A 23,588-nucleotide genomic window follows, 5' to 3' on the forward strand; every position below is an offset into this window, starting at 1 on the left:
TTGTCTCTCTGTAAGGTTCTATTCACCTGGGGCAGAGGAGTGGAATTGGCTGGTCTCTGGGCCCTGAAGTCTACCTCTCGCCTGGGCCCCCTTCACCTTCCAAACCTTGACACCTGGCAGTAGACTTGGGCCTTCTGCTGACCTTGCCCTGCACTATCATCTCCCTTTTCTCTCCTACCATCTAGCCTTGCATGCTGCCCCTACCCCAACCTCCCTAACCCTGACATTTTGGGCTCCAGTTTCTCGGCCTGGCTGCTTGCCTGAGCCCCAGCCCACGTTCCTCATGTTGCAAGGAATCGCGAGGTGTAACTTCACATTGGGTATGATCTGGGGTCCCTTGCTTGTGCCCCTTAATGCACTCCACTGGGTGCCCTTTTTGCTGCCCTCTGTATCCACATCCTAGCACCAACTTTTCCTCTCCTTCCACTCATACTTTCCCTTGGAGTGCTGGCCTTCTGCTTCTTGGGTTTCTAATGTTCTGTTGGTGAGATCAGTCCTTGCCTGGGATCCTGGCTTGGGTCCTGGCTCTTGCCCCTCTCCCCTCCCACTGCGACCCCTCATTGTGCCCTCCCATTGTCCTCCTCCTGGCCCCCATCCCTTGCCAGGCCCCCTTTGCCTGATCCCTGGCCCTTGATTCATGTCTGGACAGGGTGCCTCATGGGAAAGAGAGCCCTGTTCCTAGCCTGGGCCTCTTGCTCTCCCTGGGCTCTTGGTCCTGCTCCCAGATACCTGAGACCTGGCAGTGGCCCTGGGCCTGGAGCCTGCCTCCCCACTGCTGTATCCCCTGCCTTCCCTCCTCTGCCATGTCCACTGTCCTGATACCCTGAACCCAGCCCTGGCACTTGTCTCTCCATTCCCTGGCCTGTCTCCTCACTTGAGCCTCTGGTGGCCCTTCTTGCTCTGTGCTTTCCTGGGCTCTTACTGGAGGGCCCCTCGTTTGAGCTCCTTGCCTGCTCCCCTTGGCTTCCCTGCAGGTCAGAACCCTAGTGCTGCCTGCGTACCAAGCTCCGCCCTTCCCTGCTCTTTCAGGACAGGGCCCTCCCCGAGTTCCCTAGCCTGGTATTCTTGCTGGGGTCTTGGCCCCCACCCCACCAACAAGCATCCTCCAGCACTTCCTGTTGTGCCCTCCTTGGGACCTCCTGTTGTCACAGTCCCTCCAGTGCCCCTTTTCCTGATGCTCACCAGGGCCAGGGGACTGGACCTGGCCTTTGGACCTGCAGGCTTTCTTTGGGAAAATATAGCCCTTTCCCTATTTCTGGACCCTTTGGCCTCCCTCAGCCCAGACCCAGGTTGCTCCCCAACCCTGACACCCATCAGTGGACCTGGACCGGTGCCTTGAACCCTCCTTTCTCTGTGCAAACTGCTCCCCTTTCTCCCCTCCCTAGCCCTGTCTTTTTTCATGGGACCCCTTCCTGGGCCAACGCACTTGACTCTCCATTTCTGGGCCTGGCTGCTTGCTTGAGGCCACACTTCTCCAAGACCCTGTCCCTTTCCCTTGATTTCAAGCCCTGTTAATGGGCCCCCTCCTGTGCCTCCCCTCTGTTCTCCTTGTATTGAAGTGTCACCCCCTTTCTCCACAGAAAAGTCTTAACTGGGCTTCTCCAGAATTCTTCACCATGGCTGATTTTAGTACTATAAGAAAAAGAGTCTCTGCAAAAGAGTTCAATGTAGATAAACTTCCTATTTTCCTGTTGCTCTCTTTTACTTGGCAACTGACCAACAAGATTTCAGCACTCCAGGTGCTGGGCAGCCCCTAACTAGTTTTTCACAAACATATCCTGTATAGTAGTTTTAGAAATGGAAAACAAGGCCACTGGCCTTGAGCTGGGCTTCACAGAGATGTCTACATTTTTAAGATAAGTTACCAACTGGGCTCCATGGTAACAACTGGCAGGGAGAGGAAAAATGGGGAAAAGAAGCTCTCTCCTTCTGAGGAGTTGTCCTTGAAGAGTTAACTTGCCCAAAACAGTGAAAGAAAAAGATGCTTTTATGTGAACTTCTGCAGACTGTGGACTTCTGAGCCCCTGTCCTTACATGCTGGGTATAAAATTCTGAAACTACCTGAACTTGGGGTTCATGGGATTGATTGATTACAACAAAAGATGTGCCATCTGAGCCTGGCTGCAGCCAAATAAAACTGTTTCCTGCTATGTTTGGTGCCTTGCCTCATTTGTCCCTACAACATTTGTGGTGACCCAGATGGGACAGAGGAGGTAGGGAAGACTATTCCGCCTCTCTTGTCTCTGGGGACCGGCTTCCCTGGGGCAGTGGGGGACAGCATTCCCCTTGGTGCACCCAGGCCACTCTTGGCCTAAAGGAGGATCCACTCATCCAGTGCCCTGGGGCTGCCACCCTGGAGCACAAAGGGACCCAAAGGCAACAGGAACCAGAATTTTGGAGCACTGCCCAACTGAACAGGTAGGACCCGGGTCCATTTGTTTTTGAAGCCCACCTGACTTCCCCTTTGAGGCCTAAGAGGGTGGAAGAGAGGTTTGATCAACCTCTGTTGGGTCCTGAGTATCCTCCAAAGTGGTTGGAGCTGAAACAGACCGGGGGAGTCACCCAAGTAGTCTGTGTTCGGGGTCAGCAAGTAGAGGGGAAACCATGACGCCCTTTTTGTTTGGTTTGGAATTGTTGGAATTTGGGCAGTATAGAAATTTTTTTCTGACCATATCTGTGGAAAAGTGTGTGAAAGTATGTGAATGAGAGGGAAAATGGAAGGGTTCCTACCCAACCCGAGGGCCAAAGCGAGTGTGGAGTCCTGATCCGCTGTTCCATGGCACCTCATACAGTGTATGGTGGAATTTCCCCAAACAATGTGTAGGTGAAAGCTCCAGGTTTGGGGTTGATGTGGACCCGCAAGGCTAAGAGGGCCCTAAGTCCCCACGAGGGGAACAGCCAGAGACAGATGAAGCAAGTCTTGTCTTAAATGTGTGACACCAATGTAGAGTGGAACATGGGAGGCACACAAAGGAAACTGAGCCTTCTGAAATGTTTGTTACAAATCTTTAGGAAGGTTTTCCTGGTAACTGTGGGGTGAAACTCACTCCACAAAGGTGGCATACTCTCTGAATTAGAATGGCCCACACAAGATGTGGGCTGGCCACCAGAAGGATCTTTAGATGAGAGAGTCATTTCTGAGGTCCTTTTGATTATTGTTGGAGTCCCTGAACCATTTCTTTTACATTGATTGCTGTCAAGACAAGTACAGAAACAGCTCCCTTGGTTGAGAGCCTGTCTAGATGGACAGTCCAAGCTGATGTTATCCAGGAGCTTATTGGTCTCTAAGACCCAGCGGAAAGCAGCTAACCAGAAAACCTGATGGAGGAAAAACAGGAAGGGAAACAGTTTTCCCCATGAGCCAGAAGAGGATCCACCACCTTATGTGCCACTATACCCAACTTTGCCAAGACCACTGGGTCAGCAAACTGTCCCCTCAGCCCCTCATCCTCAGAGGCAACAAAAAAATGGCCCCCAATACTGGCTATTCCTTCCTCTGTCATGTCCTCAGAGCCAACGGCTTCCTAGAACCAAGGACTCTTTTACCTCCCAAGATTAAGGTGGGATTTGTCTCAAGACCAGAGCCACAACCCAGATTAGAGCACTCCAGATGCCCCTGCAAGGGACTCAAGGACCTGCCCATAATGACCAGAGGGAAACATCTGAGGGAGATAAGGCACTTTTGTGTGCCAGCCTTTCATTACCATAGCGCTCATAAGCTAGAAAAATCATACTCCCTCCTACATAGAGAAACCCTGGACCATGACTCATCTGATGCAGCCCATTATCCAGACCTAGGATTGGGCCCTAACCAAGAAGAAGGGCTAAAAATAAAAAGATATCAAAAAGCCCTCATAGGAAGTCTAAGAGAAAAAAAAAGAAAGTGTGCCCAAGAGTTAGAAGGAATCGGAGCCAGCCCTAAGACCTAGCCTAAGCCAGAGTTGCATCTGCAGACAAACAGAGCCAAGCAAAACCTCTCACTGCTCCAGCATCTCCCCTCTTGCAACTTTGATAGCCCTGAACATTTCTCTGGGCCCCACATCTGCCTAAGGCCCCTCTGCCTTATGAAACTGGCAGTAATGATCAAAAGAGATGTATCCAACTAACTCAGAGCTGAGTGTCCAGGCCACTGCCACTGCTGCCCCTCTCCATGCCCAGAGGTGCCTAGGAGGGGAGGGGCACCATACAAGCATAGCTGCCACAATGCAAGTTTGTCAGTGAAGAGATGCAGAGGCTCAAGCAACAGGTGACCAATGCAGCCTTTGGGGAACAGGCTCAGAGAGACATTTGCCAAAAATTACAAACCTAGAGGGCTTTACTGAGAAGTGTGCCAGATAGCTGATGAAGATGGCCACAACAGTTTTCATCAATTGAGACCCAGAGGCTCAAAGACAGGCAGACCAAAAAGATAAAGAGGAGGATGGATCTCCTTACAGCTGCCCTCACCACAAACCCAGAGTTCACTCAAAGGAGGGGTCTCACTAGAACAAAGCCAATGGTCCAAATGTTTATCAGGAAAAAAAAAAGTGTGCCCAGACAAAAGAGGAAGGCTCCAGTGGCCCAGGCAGGCAAGCACCCACTGCCATGCTCAAATACTAAGCCTTGAACAGAGAAGGAATGAATGTTTTCCCCCAGCCTTTGGCCTCAACCCCTCCTTTCAATTTCTTCCCACTTGCTTGGAAGTTGTTGATTGACGAATATAGCAGAGGTCCGATAGACACACACAACTGTATCTGATGCATGGGACCCAGAGCCTCAGGAGGGCTCAGGTGCTGCAAGCCCCCAAATGAACCAGAAATATATTCATGTTAATACCCGATAGTGGGCCATAGGGTGCACACTCCAAAAGGACATGCCACCCTGGCTCCAAGCCAAGCGCTCTGAGCCACCAACAGAAAGGGACATAGAGCCCCATGCACCTAGGCATAGTGAACAAAAGCACAAGCAGGACAGCTACTATATACAATTAGAGCAGGCTCCCACCTGACAAGAGGAGAAAGCCACTCACACAAAGAGCAACACCTAAGTGAGCACAATGTGGGCTGCCACACCAGGACCTGCACGGAACCTGCCCTCCAACATTGGCAGATGGCCCATGGCGAGGTTGACAGAGGTGCCTTTTATACAAATGATGTCCCAGGTCATCAATCACTGCTAAGATTTACATTAGATTTTAGAGTTGGAGAATCATAGCAGCCAAGATCCTGCACCAGGAGATAATAAAAAATTTCCTGCATCTTAAAGTGCCAGAGGACCTAAATGGCAGTTCCTCCCAGGGGCTTGAGTACACCATCCTTGGGTCAGCACTGGACTCTGACTTAAAAGCCCATATCTATCAAGAAAAAGGTCAAAACTTTGGTTACCATCTGACTCAGCAACAGAATAGACAATAGCCACTAGGCCTCAAAAGACACAGGAAATCTGCCCAATTCTATTCCCTTCAATCTGCCATCACACTAGAGAATTCTTGGGGGCTACCAGATTGAGCCATATATGAATCCCAACTTTCAGTTATGGCAAACCCCTCTATGAAGCCCCAAAGTGGGGAGAATGGGATCCTCTAATATGGGGGACAACTAAGCAAAAGGCCTTTGAGGACATTAAATAAGCACTCCCAGTGCATCTGGACTGGGGCTCCCTGACCTCACAAAGCTTTACTTTCTGTATGTCCATGAACAGTCTAGAATGTCTGTAGGAGTCTTGACATGGACATCTGTCCAAATAGCTGGTCTCTGTAGCCCCAGGCTGGCTACTTTGTTTATGGGCCCTTGCAGCCACAGATCTTCTGGTGTTGGAAGCTGATAACTTGGCTATGGGACAAAAAATGGTTTTCAGGGTTTCTCATTCAGTTTTGACATTGTTTGAGTACAAAGGACAATATTGGTTAACTAATGGTCAATACCAGGGCATATTATGTGAAAACCCATGTATCCATATTGAAGTCATCCAGACTCTAAACCCAGAAACCTTGCTGCCCATTGGACCTGGACAATCTGATCACAACAGTATTGAAGTTATGGATGAAATGTTCTCCAGCAGACCACACCTGGCAGACCACCCTTCAGGGACCCTGATGTGGAGTACTTCATAGATGGAAGCAGTTTTAAAAAAGATGGGGTATGTTTTGCTGGATATGCAGTGGTCACTCTGGACTCCACTGTTGAGGCAGAACCTCTGCCTCAGGAAACTTCAGCACACAAAGCAAAACTTATTGCTTTGACTCAAGCACCTCAGTTGACAGCAGGAGTCTGTGTGGATATTTACATAGATTCAAAATATGCATTCGCTCCCCATCATGTACATAGGGCCTTATGTAAGGAAAAGGGGCTAATTAACTCAGGAGAAAAAAAAAGGCATGATGTATGGGCAAGAAATTCTTAAACTTTTGGATGCACTGTGGGCTCCCAGAAAGGTTGTGATTATATATTGCCAAGGTGATCGAAAGAGAAATACTGTGGTTTCTCAGGGCAACTTGAGAGCTGACAGAGAGGCCAGGTTAGCTGTCTGCAAGAAATGAGAAGAAAATCCAGTCCCCAGTTTAAATGCTGCCCTTCTGCCTGGCTGACTATTTAACAGAATGGGAGCCAATGTACTCCCAACATGAAAGTCAATGGTTTACGACTGAAAAAGAAAATTTTCTCCCAGGAGGATGATGGAGATTTTCTGATGGCTGGTATAGCCATCCCAGAGATTCTAGCCCCAGCCTTTATCAAACAGTTCCACAGGAGAACACATCATACATACAGCACTTAAGACAGTTCTGAGTCAACATTTCTATGTCCCCTGGCTCACAAACATCACCTGGATGATCTGAGAACAATGTGAGGTTTGTGCTCACAACAATCCTTGTCAGGGGCCAGAGCTCCCACCAGGAATCCAAACTATAGGAGGAGCACCTTTTGAAAGTTTACTTCCAAGTAGACTTCACTGAACTACCATGCTCAGGGGGCTATAAGTAACTTGGGTTTTTGTGTGTTCCTACTCTGGGTGGAAGGAAATCTTTCCCACCCACCCTGAAAAGGCTAGGGAGATAACCAGGATGCTTCTCTGGGAAATGATTCCCAGAGTTGGTATCCCAATAACTATTGGCTCAGACAATGGGCCAGCTTTTGGGCAGAGGTGATATGATTACTGACCAAGAGTTTAAACATCAGATGGAAGTTATATACTGCCTATTGGCTGCAGAGTTCTGGTAAAGTTCAAAGGATGAACAGGACTTTAAGTCTCAATTGGGTAAGCTGTGTCAGGAGACTCACTTACATTGTGATGAACTTCTCCCTATTACACTGTTGAGGATTAGATCCACTTACCCTAGGAGTACTGGATCCTCTCCTTATAAGATAATGTTCTTGAGGCCCCCCTCTTATTAGGGGACCATTGGGAGACATTAGGGAGATAGGAGAAGTCACCCTGAGATAACAGCTTCAGACCTTAGGGAAAACTTTACAGGTTTTCAACCAAAGGGTTAGAGAAAGATTGCCACTAAGTTTGACCACAGGTGCACACTCCTTCAAGCCTAGAGATTGATTCTGGGTCAAAGAATGGAATATTCAAACACCTACACTTCTTTGGAAGGGCCCTTTTCCTGTTATTTTATCCACCCCAATTGCAGTCAAGTTTGTAGACATAGGTCCTTGGATTGACTACACCAGACTCAAGCCTGCAGCTGCAGACTGGGTGAGCACTCCAGATGCAGCTACACCCTTGAAGCTGACTGTCTAGGGAAAAAAATGAGCACCTGAGAAACCTGAGGGTCAGAAGGACAACGTTCCTGCTCCAGTCACTCTGGAAGCTGACTGGTGTATGCACGGCCGAAGCTTGAGGACACTAAGGCCCCGCTTCAGCCACACGGGAGGGAATGACTGATCAATGCACAGTGAAAGATAAACTTTCCACCAGGACCAATGAACTCTTTCAACCTCTAAGATAGTTGTTATACTATAATGCATTGCCACGCCTTACATTATATATATATATATATAATTCTCTGGTTTTTGCTACTGGTTTGATAACAGTAACTCCTACTGACTTGACACTGGGTAAAAAAAAAATAATTTATTCTTTTTATCTTGCTTCTATAAATTTTCTAGGATTTGTTTTGTGTTATTAGTTTGGCTTTGTTAATTTATGCTTTTTAACCTATGCTAACGAAAACATTAGTCTATTATTTAGTTTGGTTTCCTTTGATAACCTTAAGGGGTTCTGTTCTACTCCTATTCCAACCATGGAGATCAAGTGAACCATATGTCAAGACAATCCACTATAACCAAGAGTGGTAAAACATATATTTAGGACCTGTCCTTCCAGAGGAATTCAATAGATGGATGACTGTTTGGAAAGACAAAAGAGGTCCATTGGGAAGAAACTTGATTTACGAGGTCACCAATCTTGGGCTGAAGATAACTGGCCACCCCAGAAGATTATTGCCACTTATGGTCCTGCTATCCTGGCACAAAATGGCAGTTGGAGTTATAGAACTCCTGTTTACATGTTAAACAGAATTATTCACTTCCAAGCTATACTAGAAATTATTATTAATCAGACTGCCACAGCCTTTGACCTCCCAGCCACACAACAGACCCAATGCGAATGGCTAACTATCAAAACCACTTGGCATTAGATTACCTACTGGCTGAAGAAAGAGAAATATGTGGAGAGTTCAACAGCTCAGACTGTTGCATCCAAATGGATGATAATAGACAAATAATTAAGAATATCACCAACAACACAAGAGAATTAGCACATGTACTAGTTCATACCTAGAAGGGTATTAAACTTTGGGTCCCAAACACGCTCTTGGGAGATGGTTGTCAACTCTTGGTAGATATAAAAGCTTAATTGGTATAGTGAGTTCTGCAGTTAACCTGTTTATTGCTCTCATATTTGGCTCCACTGTGCATTAAAACTCATGGGTCCACTATAGAAGCTGCTGTTTAAAGGATGACAACAACTAAGGTTTTGACATTATATAAAGCTTTAAGCCAATATAATGGTAATGATGCTCTTAAATTTAAAGGAATAAATTATGGGGAGCATGATTAAAGGGGGAATTGAAGTGGCACCCCCTTTCTCCACAGAAAAGTCTGAACTGGGCTTCTCCAGAAATCTTCACCATGGCTGATTTTAGGACTGTCCACAAAAGAGTCTCTGCAAAAGAGTTCAATGTAGATAAACTTCCTATTATCGTGTTGCCTTATTTTACTTGGCCACTGGCTGAGAAGATACCAGCATTCCAGGTGCTAGGCACCCCCTTGCTAGTTTTTCACAAACATATCCACTATAGTAGTTGGTAGAAATGTGAAAACAAGGCCTCTGGCCTTGAGATGGGCTTCACAGAGATGCCTACATTTTTAAGATATGTTACCAATTGGGCTCCATGGTAACAACTGGCAGGAAGAGGAAAATGGGGAAAAGAAGCTCTCCCCTTCTCAGAAGTTGTCCTTGAAGAGTTAACTTGCCCAAAACAGTGAAAGAAAAAGATGCTTTTATGTGGATGTTGAATTCTGCAGACTGTGAACTTCTGACCCCTCCCCTTACATGCTGGGTATAAAATTCTGAAACTGCCTGAAATCGGGGTTCAGGGGATTAATTGATTACAGCAAAAGCTGTGCCCTCTGAACCTGGCTGCAGCCAAATAAAACTGTTTCCTGCTATGTTTGGTGCCTTGCCTCATTTGACCCTACAACAGTACTGTGGTATCCTGGCATTACCCGGACTCTCCCCTCCCACTGCTTCTCCCTAGCCTGGGCTCCAAGAATGGGTCCTGGATCCCCACAGACCCCCACAATCTGGCACAAGGTGTCCCCTCATAGTGCCCTCCTTTGGCCCTCCTTTGGGCCAGGTTCCTCTTTGAGGATCTACACATCTGGGGCAGAGGAGTGGAATTGACTGGCCTCTGCCCACTGAAGCTCTAGTGCCAAGCTTGTCCTGCCCAATCCCCTCCCTTCCATCTCTGCCCTCTAGCCTTGCCTGCTGCCCCTACCCCAACCCAGCCCTTCTAACCCTGATGTTACACACTCTAATCCCCGGGCCTGGCTGCTTACCTGAGCCCCTGATCACTTTCCTTGTGTCCCATGGCTTCCCGTGGGGTCTCTTGTTGTTGAGTCTGACCTGGGGGGTCCCTTGCTTGGGCTCCCTAGTGAACTCCCCTCCTTGCCCTTTGTGCTGCCCTCTATCTCCTCATCCTAGCACCGCCCCTTCCTCTCCTTCCCCTAGAGCTTTCCCCCGGAGAGCAGGCCTCCTATTCCTTGGGTTCCTAATCCTCTTTTGGGTGGGCTGGTCCCTTGCCTGGAATTCTTGCTTGGGTCCTGACTCTTTCCCCTCTCCAAACCCACTGCGACCCTGTGCCATGCCTTCCCATCACCATCCTCCCAGAACTTGTCCCTTGCCAGGCCCCCTTGACCTGGTCCCTGGCCCTTGATTCTCATCTGAGCCAGGGCATCTAGTGGGAAACAGAGGTCTGCCCCTCAGGTGGGCCCCTTGCTCTCCCTGGGCCCTTGGTCCTGCACCCGGAACCATGACACCTGGCAGTGGCACTAGGATTCGAGCCTAGCCTGCCCCCTACTGGATCCACAGCCTTCCCTCCCCAGCCCTGTCCACTGTCCTGAGCCCCCTGCCCCAGCCTTGGTCCTTAGCTCTCCATTCCCTGGCCTGGCTCTTCGCTTCACCATCTGGTGGACCTTCTTGCTCTGTGCGTCCCTGGCCTTGGACTGCGGGCCCCTTGCTTGAGCTGCTTCCCTGTTCCCCTTGGCTTCCCTGCACTGCAGAACCCTAGTGCCGTCCTCCTTCCTGGCCCTGCCCTTCCCTGCTCTCTCCTGGCCTGGACCCTGCTCTAGGTCCCTAGCCTGGGTTTCTTTCTGGGGTCCTGGTTGCTTCCCCACCAACACTGGTCCTCCGGCCCTTCACGCTGTGCCTTTCTTTGGCCCTCCTGTTGTCCCTGTCCCTGCCAGTCCCCCTTTCCTGATCCTTTTTCCTGGATTCTCACCAGGCCCAGGGAACTGGACCTGGTTTTTTGTCCCTGCAGCCTCCCTTTGGGAAAATGTAGCCCTACCGCTTGTCTGGGCCCTTTGGCCTCCCTCAGCCTGGGCCCTGCTCCCCAACTCTGAAACCCAGCAGTGGACCTGGGCCTTGAGCCCTCCAATCCCTGTGCCACCCAATCACCTCCCCTCCCTCCCCTTCCCAGCCCTGTCCATTTTCGTGCAACCCTGGCCAGTGCCAAGCCACTTGGCTCTCCATTCCTGGGCCTGGTTCCTTGCTGGAGCATCCGACTATACTTCTCGAGGACTTTACCCTGTCTCTTGATTTCAGGCTCCATTTTCAAGTCACCACTGTGTCTCCCCTCAGTTCCCCTTGTACTGTATTGTCCTGGCACTTTAGGGACCCTCCCTTCCCCCTGCTTCTCTCTAGCCTGGGTTCTCTAATGAGTCCTGACTCCCCATGACCACTCCCCAATTCCAGAAGCAAAACATCCATTCACAGTGCCCTCCTTTGGCCCTCCTTTGGTCTGGTCTCTCTCTGAGGATCTACTCACTTGGGGCAGAGGACTGGAATTGGCTGGCTTCTGCATCTTGAAGACTCCCTATGGGAGATACAACCCTGTCCCACTCCTGGGCCCCCTTGGCCACTGGAACCCTGACACCTGGCAGTGAAATTGGGCCTAGTGCCAACCTTGCCCTGTGCGATACCCTCCCTTCCTTCCCCTACCCTCTAGCATTGCATGCTCCCCCTACCCCAACCTAGCCCTCCCTAACCCTGACCGTTCATGCTCCTGTTCCCGGGCCTGGCTGCTCACCTCAGACCCTGACCGCGTTCCTTCTGTTGTGTGGCTTCACGTGGCATCTCTTGGTGTTAGTCTGACCTGGGGGCCCCTTGATTGGGCCCCCTAGCACACTCCCCTCCTTGCCCTTTGCTCTGCCTGTGTCTCCTATCCTAGCACTGCCCCTTCATCTCCTTCCTCTCTTGCTTTCCCCTGGAGCATGGGCCTCCTCCTGCTTGGTACCCTGATTCCAGTAGTGGTTGTGGGCCTTGTGCCAACCTTGGCCTGTGTGATCCCCTCCCTTCCCTCCCCTGCCTTGTCCCTTGCATGCTGCCCCTACCCCAACCCAGTTCTCCCTAATCCTGACACTTTGCACTCCAGTCCCCTGGCCTGTCTCCTCGCCTGGTCCCTGACTGGATTCGTCCAGTTGTATGGTATCGCGTGGCATCACGTGGTGTTGCTTCATGTTGGGTCAGACCCGGGGGCCCCTTGCTTGGGGCCCTTACCGCATTCCCCTCAGTGCCCCTTATGCTGCCCACCCGCCTGCTGAGTCCTCATCCTTGCGTCATCCCTTCCTCCTCTTCCCTGCTTTCCCCTCGTGAGGTCTCCCTGCTCCTTGGGTCCCTCATCATCCTAGGTCGGGTTGGTCCCTAGCCTTGGCTTCTTGCTCGGGCTCTCGCCCCTCTCCACACCCACTGAGACCCTGCCCTGAGCCCTCCCATCCCCTCCTCCTGGCCCCCATCCCTTGCCAGGTCCCTGGCCCAGGATTCCCATCTGGGCCAGGGCCCTTGCTTATGGGAAACACAATCCTGCCCCTTGCCTGGGCCCCTTGCTCTCCCTGGGCCCTTGGTCCTGCACCCTGAACCCTGATACCTGGCAGTGTCCCTGGGCCTCGAGCCTGCCTCCCCCATGCTGGATCCCCTGCCTTCCCTCTCTAGCCCTATCCACTGTCCTGATCCCCCAGCCCCAGCCCAGACCTAGGCTCTCCATTCCCTGGCCTGGCTCTGTGCTTGAGCCTCTGGAGGCCCTTATTGCCCAGTGCATTCATGGGCATTGAATGCAGGCCTCTTGCTTGGGCCTCTTTCCTGCTCCCCTTGATTTCCCTGCACTGCAGTCCACTAATGCTGCCCATCTGCTCGGCCCTGCCCTCCCCTGCTCTCCCCTGGTTTGGGCCTTGAGACTTCTTCCCCCAGTGCTACCACTCCCATGTCTACCCTCCTTCACCTCTCCAGCCCATTGGGCCCTGGCTCGTGGCTCTCCATTCCTGAGCCTCGTTCCTTTCTTGAGCCTCTAGCTGCCCTTTTCCAGGATGGTGTCCCTGTCTCTGTCCCTTGATTTCAATCCTTGCTTGAATTCCCTCCTGTGCCACCCTCTATTCCCCTTGTGCTGTGGTATCCTGGCGCATCCCGGACCCTCAGCTCCCCCTGCTTCTCCCTAGCCTGGGCTCCTCCAATGGGTGCTGGCTCCCCACTGATACCCCCCCCAATCCAAGACCAAAGGTATCCCTCATAGTGCCCTCCTTTGGCCCTCCTTTGGTCCTGGTCTCTCTCTGAGGATCTACTCACCTGGGGCAAAAGAGTGGAACTGGCTGGCCTCTGGGCCCAGAAGGCTCATTATGGGAAACACAGGCCGGCCCCTTGCCTGGATCCCCTTTGCTGACCAAACTTGACACCTGGCAGTGGATGTGGACCTAACAATGACCTTGCCCTAGGCGATCCCCTGCCTTCCCTCCCCTGCCCTCTAGCCTTGCAAGCTACCCCTAAGCCAACTCAGCCCCCCCTCACCCTGACCCTTCACCCTACAGTCCCCAGGCCTTGCTGCGGGCATGAGCCCCTTACCATGTCCCTGGTGTTGCATTGCTTTGCCTGGTGTCTCTTTGTGTCACCTCTCACCTGGACGCCCCTTGCTTTGGCCCCCTAGCGTGCTCCCCTCTGTTCCCTTTGTGCAGCCTTCTGTCTCTTCATCCTAGTGCTGCCCTTTCCTCTCCTTCCCCTAGTGCTTTTTCTGGGAAAAAGGGCCTCCTGCTCATTGGGGTCCCTAATATCTTTTGGTGGGTCTGGTCCCTTGCCTGGGCTCCTTGATTGGATCCTGGCTCTTGCCCCTCGCTACACCCACTATGATCCCCCATTGTGCCCTCCCATCACACTCCTCCTAGCCCCTGTCCCTTGCCAGGCCCCCTTGGCCTGGTCCCTGGCCCTTGATTCTCATCTGTGCCAGGGCACCTTATGGGAAACAGAGCCCTGCCCATCGCCTTGGCCCCTTGCTCTCCCTGGGCCCCTGGGGCTGCATCTGGAATCTGACATCAGGTGTGGTGCTGGGTCACGAGCCTGCCTCCCCACTGGTGGATCCCCTTACCTCCCTCCCCAGCCCTGTCCACTCTACTTAGCCCCCTGCCCAGCACTGGCCCTTGGCTCTCCATTCCCTGGCCTGGCTCCTCTCTTGAGCCTCTGGGGGCCCTTCTTGCTCCATGCTTCCCTGGGCTTGAACTGTGGGCCTCACTGGGGCCACTTCCCAGCTCCCCTTGGATTCCCTGCATCTCAGAACCCTGGCTAGGGAGAAGCAAGGGGAGGGAAGGTCCAGGCAGTTCCAGGATGCCACAGAATAAGGGGAACAGAGGGGAGGCACAGGAGGGGGCTGGAAAAAGGGGCCTGAAATCAAGGGACAAGGAAAGGGTCCTTGAGAAGTGAGGCTGGGGGCTCAAGGAAGAAGCCAAGCCCAGGAATGGAGAGCCAAATGGGAGGGCCAGGGTGGGCTGCCTGAAAAGGGACAGGGCTGAGGAGGGGAGAAAGGGGAATGGGTGGCGCAGGGGAAGGAAGTCTTAAGGTCCAGGTCCACTGCCGGGTGTCAGGGTTGAGAAGCAGGGCCCGGAGTGAGGTAGGACAAAGTGCCCAGGCAAGGGTAGGGCTACATTTTCCCAAAGAAAGCCCTCTACCCTAGGTTTGGTGGGGGGCTCTCCCGGGACACCCAAGTTAAGGGGTTTCTCCCCTCTGGAGGGAACGGAGTCACTTCTACCCTGGGTGCAGTGGGGAGCTCCCTCCAAAACCCAGGGCAGAGGGGTCTCCCTCACCCAGAGTGGGGGAGTGTCTTCTATACCCTGGTTGTGGTAGGGAGCTTCCCCCGACACCCAGGTTAGAGTGTTCCTTCTACCTTGGGTGTGGTTGGGAGCTCCCCCTGACACCTAGGTTGTAGGGGTGTCTCCCCCCTGGAGAGGGGAAGTCTCCTCTACCGTGGGTGCAGTTGGGAGCTCCCCACTCCACCCAGGTTAAAGGGGTCTCTCCCCACCTGAATGGGGGAGTGCCCTCTACCCTGGGTGTGGTGGGGAGCATTCCCCGACAAACAGGTTAGAGGGGACTAATCCCCCTCAAGGATGTGAGTCCCCTCTACCCTTTGTGCAGTGGGGAGCTCCCCCACACCCCCAGGTTAGAGGGGAAACTCCCCCCTTTGGAGGGGGGAGAGTCCCTTCTCCCCTGGGTGGGGTGAGGAGATACCCCTGACACCCAGGTTAGAGGGCACCCCCCCTCTGGAGGGGGGAGATTTTCCTCCTGCACCTTTCCCTGGGTGCAGTGGGGAGCTCCCTCTGATACCCAGATGAGAGGAATCTTTTCCCCTAAAGGGGGGAGTGTCCCCTCTACCCTGGGTACAGTGGGGAGCTCCCAAAGACACCCAGATTAGAGGGGACACTTCCCCTCCTGGAAGTGGGAGTCCCCTGTACCCTGATGCAGTGGGGAGCTCCCCCTAATATCCAGGTTAGAGGGGTCCCTCCCCTTGAGGGGGGAATCCCTCTACCCTGGGTGCCGTGGGGAGCTCCCCCCAACAACTAGGTTAGAGGGGTCTCCCTCCTGGAGAGAGGAGTCCTGTCTACTCTGGTTGCAGTGGGGAGCTCTCCCCTGACACACACGTAACAGGAGGATTGAGGTCAGGGGTTTGTGGGAGCAGACAAGCCAAGGAACTGGAGCACAAAAGGTGAGGCTTAGGGAGGGCTGGATTGGGGTAGGGGCAGAATGCAAGGCAAGAAGGCACTGAAGGGAAGGGAGGGGATTGCTCAGGGATAGGTTATCCAGAGTCCCACCTCCACTGCCAGGTGTCAAGTTTCCAAGGGGAAGGGGACCCAGGCCAGGGGCAGGGCTGTGTTTCCCATAGGAAGTATTCAGGGCACAGAGGCCAGTCAATTCCACTCCTCTGCTCCAGGTGAGTAGAACCTCAGAGATGGACCTGGACCAAAGGAGGGCCAAAAGAGGGCGCTGTGAGGGGATACCTGGCCTGCTAGGTGGCGGGGTGTCTGTGGGAAGTCAGGACCTATTCGAGGAGCCCAGAGCTACAGAGAAGCAGGGGGACTGGAGGGTCCCGGCAGTGCTAGGATATCACAGCACAAGGGGAACAGATGGGAGGCACAGAAGGGGCCTGGAAAAAGGGGCCTGACATCAAGGGACAGGGACGGGGTCCTCAAGAAGGGCAGCCAGGGGCTCCAGCAAGGAGCCAGGCCCAGGAATGGAGAGCAAGGTGCCAGGGACTGGGCCGGGGTGCATGAAAACTGACAAGTCTGGGGCCCCAGGTGAGAAGATCCTCAGAGAGGGCCCGGGACCAAAAGAGGGCCAAAGGAAGGCACTATGAGAGGATACCTTGGGTCTGGAAGTGGAGGGGGGTCGGTGGTGACCCAGGACCCATTGGAGAAGCGGGGGGAAGGGAGGGTCCAGGCAGTGCCATGCCGCCACAGAACAAGGGGAACAGAGGGGAGGCACAGGAGGGGGCTGGAAAAAGGGGCCTGAAATCAAGGGACAGGGACAGGGTCCTTGAGAAGTGAGGCTGGGGGCTCAAAGAAGAAGCCAAGCCCAGGAATGGAGAGCCAAATGGGAGGGCCAGGGTGGGCTGCCTGAACAGGGGGGCTGAGGAGGGGAGGGAGAGGAGAAAGGGGAGTGGGTAGTGCAGGGGAAGGAAGTCTCAAGGTCCAGGTCCACTGCTGGGTGTCAGGGTTGAGAAGCAGGGCCCAGATTGAGGGAGGACAAAGGGCCCAGGCAAGGGGTAGGGCTATGATTTTCCAAAAGAAGCCCACAGATCCAAGAGGCCAGGTCCAGTCCCCAGGCCCAGGTGAGCATCCTGGAAAAGAATCAGGAAAAAGGGCCCAGCAGGGACAGGAAGGACAGGAGGGCCGAAGGAGGGTACAGTGTAAAGGGCCGGAGGATGGGTGTGGGTGGGGTGAGGGCCAGAACCCCAGCAAGGAGCCCAGACTAGGAACCTAGAAGAGGGCCCATGCCAGGAAAGAGCAGAGAAGGGCGGGGCCAGGGAATTTGGGTGGCACTAGGATTCTGAGGTGCAGGGAAGCCAAGGGGAGCAATGAAGCGGCCCAAGTGAGGGGCCCACAGTCAAAGCCCAAGGATGCAGGGAGCAACAAGTGCCACCAGAGGCTCAAGCAAGGAAGCAGGCCAGGGAATGGAGATAGACATCCAGTAGAGAAGTAGCAGGGATAACTTATGGATGAGAATCCACTAAGGAGGAGAAGGCTTCCTGACCCTGGCAGAAAGCTTGGCCTTACACAGGAGGAAGGACAGCTCCTCTACTTTAATGCAAGACAGAGGCAGGGCAGCAGAGAGGAGGAAATTCCCATCTATGCTTCTTTTCTTTCTTTCTCTTCAGTAAATTATGATGCTAGGTCATTTTGTAGAAAGTGATTTGTGAGAATATGTTGGAAAGGGGGCAGGTGGTAATGGTCAAGGAGATGGAAGAAGTCATTGAGTGTAAGTTTACCTGAGAAAACTAGCAGGTCTCTTAGCAGTGTTGAGGATTGAGCCATTTGAAGATGTTGATGAAGTTACAGTGGAACTAATCTCCATTATATCCCCCAGTTCTTAGGGGCAGGCTGGAGACTTGATCCTGAGCTACATGATACAGGTATTCAGATAAGACAAAGTGGAAAAGGATGTTAGAGCAAAGTCCATCATTCAAAAATATGGACTATAACATCTGCTGGGGAGATAACCAAAATAAAGGAACAAGCTGAAGGCTTGGGAGAAAGGAGAGTAAATAATGTTGCAGAGGTCATGGGCAGAAAGCAAGATGCTTAGATTATATTATTATAGTGGTAGAGATGTCAAGGAACCAAACTAAGGATGGGTGGGTTGTCCAGGTCTGGATCTCCTCACCTTTTAAACTCTCTTCATCACATTCCAACTGCTGCCACACTCCACCCAACAGCTTTGACTAAGGTCTCAGATGACCTCTATGTATTCAAATCCTATAAATATTCCCCATCCTCATTTTGCACAATTTCTCAGTGTTATATGATACTAAACTGCTCTCATTCTTGCAAAAAGTCTCTTCTGCTAGCTTCTAAGACAACACATTGCCTTATGTATCCCAACGAGAAGCTCCAGATATTGAATGCTGTTGCCCAGTCTCCTGTGGGGGCCCATCCTCCCCTTGCTGAATGGTACATTTGGAGTTTTCTATTAAGGCTTGGTCCTTAGCTCTTTTACTTGTATTCTTTCTTGGCAATCATATCTGGGGCTCATGGCTTAGCTCATCATCTTAGGAATTTATTTTGAACTTTAAACCCATATATCCAATTCCTACTGGCTATTCCTCTTGGATGTCTTAGAGATTTTTCACATTCCTTACCTGCTCTTATACGTAACTTACCTCCAAACCTGGTTATTTTCTGATGTTCCATCTAAGTGAACCTCTTGTTCCTAGGCAAGTCAGAAATTTAAGAGCCACCCTGAGAGGCTCTGGACATAGCTCAGTGGTAAAGTGCTTGCCTAACATGCATGAGGCCCTAGGTTAGATCCCTGATACTACCATAACCCCCGCCCCCCCTACACACACACACAAACACACACACACACACACACACAAAGCTATCCTTGATGCTTGCCTTCCCCCCCCGGAACTCCCTGAATCCATCCATTCACTTCTATGTCCAGTGCTATGACCCGGATCCAGGGCATTTCCCACCCAAGGTGCCATAATTCCATTCCCTCGGCACAAACCTGCTGATCATATAACCCTGACTTAACCCTCTCTGTTACTTCCCACTGCTCCTTGAATAAATACATGTTCTCATCATGTGGTCCTCAGGCCCAGGATGGCCTGACCTTTGCAGCTGCTGCAGGCATGCTGGCCATGCAGGCATCTGCTTTACCCACCTGCTCCTCCCTGGTTCTTCCTGTCCTTCATCTCTCAGTTCACACTTCCTGAGGGTAGCCTTCCTGACTACCTCATCCAGGCTGATCTCTGCCACCATTTCTTCTCATAGTTCATTGTGTGCCTTCCCTTCCTAGCTCTTACCTCAGTGTGGAATTACATATCTCTCTAGTTGGTCATTTGATTGTATCTGTGCCCTACCCTGGACTCCATGCTCCATTAGAGCAGGAATCGCATCTGATTTTGCTCGTTGTATCTCCTTCTTCCACTTAGTAAAATACTTGGCTTTTGAGGATGCTCTGATTTTTTTTCTTTTTAAGTTACTAGGAACCATAGGATTTAAGCAGAAAAGTGTCTTAGAAATCATGCTATCCATCATTTTCTAGCTAAGGAAAAGGTGTGGAGAGGTGAGAGATTGGGGGTTTGTGTACACATGGTGACATAGCTAATTAACAATGGAGTTAGAGTATGAGTCTTCATCTCTTTCCAGTCCAGAGATCTTTCCACCTCCCCCTAACAACTATTTATTGGATATAAATACTCTAGTAGAATTCTCTCCCACTCCTTTCCTTTTTTAAAAGTAAAAAGCAAGAGCTGTCTGTGCTTAAACTGTCCTCGTGTGTACATACACTCTACAATCACAAAACATCAAACCAGGATGTTTTATGTATATTTTAGTTGTAGATGGACATTATACCTTTATTTTATTTTTTGTGGTGGTGAGGATTGAACCCAGTGCCTCACCCATGCCAGGCAAGCACTCTACCACTGAGCCCCAGCTCCAGCCCCTCAGGCCATTTTTTGCAGACAAAGTAACATGCTCAGCATCTTAAGGATGTGCTCCCCCCTCATCCCTACCAACTTGCATCAGTGATGAGGATGCTTCCTTGGGACTCAAGAGATGGCTTCTCCCCTTCACCCACAGTAAAGTCACCGTGCCATCCTGGAAGCTGTGTACTTGTTATAGAAAGTTGCAAATCCATTTCCCATGTTACAGCAGGTGATCATTTTCTGCACATCATATCACAGTATGATTATCCAAGTAGTTTGCTCAGTTTCCAGAGGTGGCTTTTTCTGCCTATGCATGTTTGCGTGGGTGCGTGCTAAATAAAGCATGTGGGCCCTCTGGTGGTCATCTGTAGAAAAAAGCTCATGCGCTGGAAGAGATTCGACTAGGCTGGGGTGAGAATTCTCAGTTCCTTGCCTTCACAAGCCATTTCTCAAATTAGTCATTAAAACTAAACTAGGGCCATTTAAACCCATCTGAATAAGACAGTTTATGCCAGCAATGGACTAATTATTTTTCTGGTCAGGCTCACATTTTGCCAGACCCTGTTGCTAAGCAGAGCAATGACTGATGTAAACTGGGGCTGTGGTCAGTGAATTTGGCCCAGAGATGGAGGGAAAAGAAGAGTCTGATGGTTGTTCTTAAATGAGCAACAGACATTCCCTCCATGGGAAAAATACTGAGCACTACACAGCATCTTATAGTTCACTTATACAACATGTAATTCAAATAACTGCATAGAGACGGGAGTTCTGAGCCAGTGGGTCTTGTGGGTGCAATGCTGGGACAAGGGACCTGTGAATAAGGGGCAGGTGGTAAAACATGGGAACAAATCAATCTTGGGCTATATGCAGAGCTAGATGGTTTTGAGACAACTAAAAAAATGAGATGGAGAGAGGGGAGTGGACGATATGGAGTACTTTTAAATGTCCAAACTGTCTCATCAGGCAGGCCACTTAAGAAATCCAAGTTGCCTATGCCTGAGGAGGCAGAGGTCCATGCAGGCAAAAGACAGAGTCATAACTGACAGCAGGCACTGGGGAATCAGACTTTGAGATAGGAGGCAGTGCCTGTTCTTTTTGGACCTACCCTCAACATGTTGGTAATATCTATTCTTGCTTTTCATTAAAATATTTTTGATGTGCCCTATTATCTTTTTTATATTGTGTTTAGATTTATGTTTAATTTTCTCTGCATATGACAGCCTTTTAAAGTAAAAAATCAAAAATTTGCCTACTTTAAAACATTGGAGGGCTGGGGCTGTAGCTGAGTGGTAGAGCACTTGCCTAGCATATGTGAGGCCCCGAGATCAGTCCCCAGCACAAACAAAACAAGTGACAACAACAGAAATGTAAAAACCCCACTAGGAAATATGTTTGAAAAAGTTAAAAATCACAAAGAGATCAAGAGGGTTTAACAGTTGCTTTTTTTTTCCACATTTGCCTATATTGTTACATATACCATTACTTAGATATCCACACTCCACTCCACATGATAAATTACAAAAGAGAGAGGGACTTTTAAAACCACATTTAATTTTTAATACAAAATCTGTTGCATTATTACAGAAGTGACTCCATGCACAGATAAATTTAGCATGTACCATTATGGAAGGGTAAAAAACTGTACTTTTATTGTTCTCCTGAAACATTGACAAAATAAAGTAACTTTTATCTTTGTGCTCTCTGATGCCAAGGCAAGTCCATTTTATTTTTATTTTTGTCTTTCAATGGATAGGTTGATCTTTCAAAAGTGGATATGGAGAAATGAAAGCATTAAGGGCCACCTTAACCTGGGATTACTTCAAACTATGCTTTACCTGCATTTACCAAACATGCCAGGTATTAAACCTACTGTGCTCCATAGGCAAAGAAGATTTCAGCTAGAAACCTGCTGTGGAAAAGTTCACTATTTCCATGTCACAGCAAAAAGGGAGAAAAAATACAAAAGGTACTTAGATGCTTTCCAATCCCACGCACTGCATGAATTAGCTTACTTCTTACACAGTGCAACATAAACATTGTTTATTTGTTTATTTGTATGTAACACCTATAAGCATATAGCATCTACACTTTAAGTATATTTACAAATTCAACAAAATATCTACATATAAAAAGCTTTACTTAAAATTAAACTTGATGCAAGTTATGAGAAACCAATTTATTGGCAAATGAAACTGAGCATTCCTTCAACCATAGGTTGTTATAGATTTTCATATTTAGAGGTAAACCATTTGATAGATATTGTTTATGAATAAGATAGAATATATATATATTTATTTCTTAAACTGCAGATGTAATCCCTTAGACTGTTGGCCTTTTAAGCACTTGTCAATTTCTTAGATTCTGAAGTGTGTCCATTGTGATTTGCATATACATTGCTTAATGCTGCAGAGAGTTTCAAAAGCTCATATAGGTAAAGTCTTACAAATATGAATTATGTTGGCATGTATGCTTTTAGTTTTGCAATAACTTGTTTATTTTTCTATTAATTTTATACCATGTTGACATTCTTACTGAATGTGACCTGTTGGAATGGAAACCAAACTATCATGTTGTCTAGTTGATAATAAAATTTTTCTTTGTAATTTATGGGGAAATGTGCCTTAAAATAAACTGTCTTCTTACTTTAATTTTCCATTTCTTTTTTTGTTTTCAGCATTGCAGTTTTCATTATCTCTGCTTTTCAAAAGTTACTTTTTGACAATGACAGTAATCTAAGATGGAGTCCACTGTACCGGCTGATACAGAATGCAGTATATTATGGAATGCTTATTGTCTGAAGGCACTGCATGTATCTTGCCCTGTGTTTTCTGGAAAATTTTTTGAAATTTAATTACAGTGATTTGTTTCAATTCTTTCAGTATGGCACAAATGTCCAAATGCATTGCAATACACACTGTTTATGCCTAAAAACAACCAAACACAGATAATGTACAAAGTAGAACACTGTGCTGCTGTAATACCTGGAAGATTAAGAAGCCTATGAAGTAACAGGAGCAAAGAGCAGGTAACAGAGTCTCAGTAGCATCAGCAAATGCAACTGTCATAATTAACTTATTTAGCAAGTATATACTGTACATACTGTTCCTACCAGTCTCCCCAAAAGACTAACAACAGCTAGACATAGGATCACCAATTTCACAACAATGTCCACAAAGACATTGAAGTTCTAGAGAATACTACAGTAACACTCTTGACAATGAAAACGGAATTCATATTTAGGGGTTCAGCTGAGGATAGTATAAACAAAGTATCAAACCATGTTTTAATAACATATTTAACTTAGGTATGTTCTTTAAATGTGTAACATTTATCATGCATCCTATTGAACTGTATCTTGAAGAGGGAATAGCATGATTTGTTGACGATGTTGCATCATTTTGATCAGTTCTGAGGAAATCGAGACAACCCACTTTGAATGAAAAAGTATGCACTTTGCACTGCAGTTCACATTGACATATCATTTGACTGAGTTGTGTTCTTGCTCTAACTTTCCTCATAATATTAACATACAGCAGAAAACACTTTCTACCCATATGTTCATAGTATGAGAAGGCTGACAAACAAGTGCTTAAGATAAACATTCTAGAGAAATCGGACATTGGCAAAGAGCTTAAAAATTAAACAAAGGAATTCATGGCATTGACAGGAGAAGGTGCCTCTGAGCTCTCGTTTCCCTCTGCCGGTTCTTTCTCTTTCTTACCACTGTATTGTCCAATAAAGGAGCCATCCTCGTTGAATTGGCCATTCACCCCCTCTCCATAGTCAACCAAGCTATCATCGCTGTCTTCTTTTTTCACAGTCCTGTCTGAAGGTGTTCGACTTCCTTTTTTCAAAGGCTTGTGGTCTTCTGCGTCACTGGAATAAAGAGGAAGCACTGTTGTCATGACTGGCAGTCAGGTAACAT

At 49.3% G+C, this 23,588-nt stretch overlaps 1 protein-coding gene across 47 annotated transcripts in view; it reads right to left on the reverse strand.

The window, feature by feature from the left end:
* Window positions 1–21,194: 21,194 nt before the first annotated feature.
* Window positions 21,195–23,588, reverse strand: part of Nrcam (neuronal cell adhesion molecule) — a 270,775-nt gene continuing 268,381 nt past the window's right edge. For all 47 annotated transcript variants that reach the window (XM_048799580.1, XM_048799573.1, XM_048799562.1 and 44 more), the window contains one exon: window positions 21,195–23,539. In XM_048799580.1, coding sequence (XP_048655537.1) covers window positions 23,302–23,539 — 238 coding nt within the window. In that variant the 3' untranslated portion in view covers window positions 21,195–23,301. The remainder of the gene's footprint in view (window positions 23,540–23,588) is intronic.

Source organism: Marmota marmota, unplaced genomic scaffold (assembly GCF_001458135.2).
Source record: "Marmota marmota marmota unplaced genomic scaffold, marMar, whole genome shotgun sequence".
Classification (NCBI taxonomy): Eukaryota; Metazoa; Chordata; class Mammalia; order Rodentia; family Sciuridae; genus Marmota; species Marmota marmota.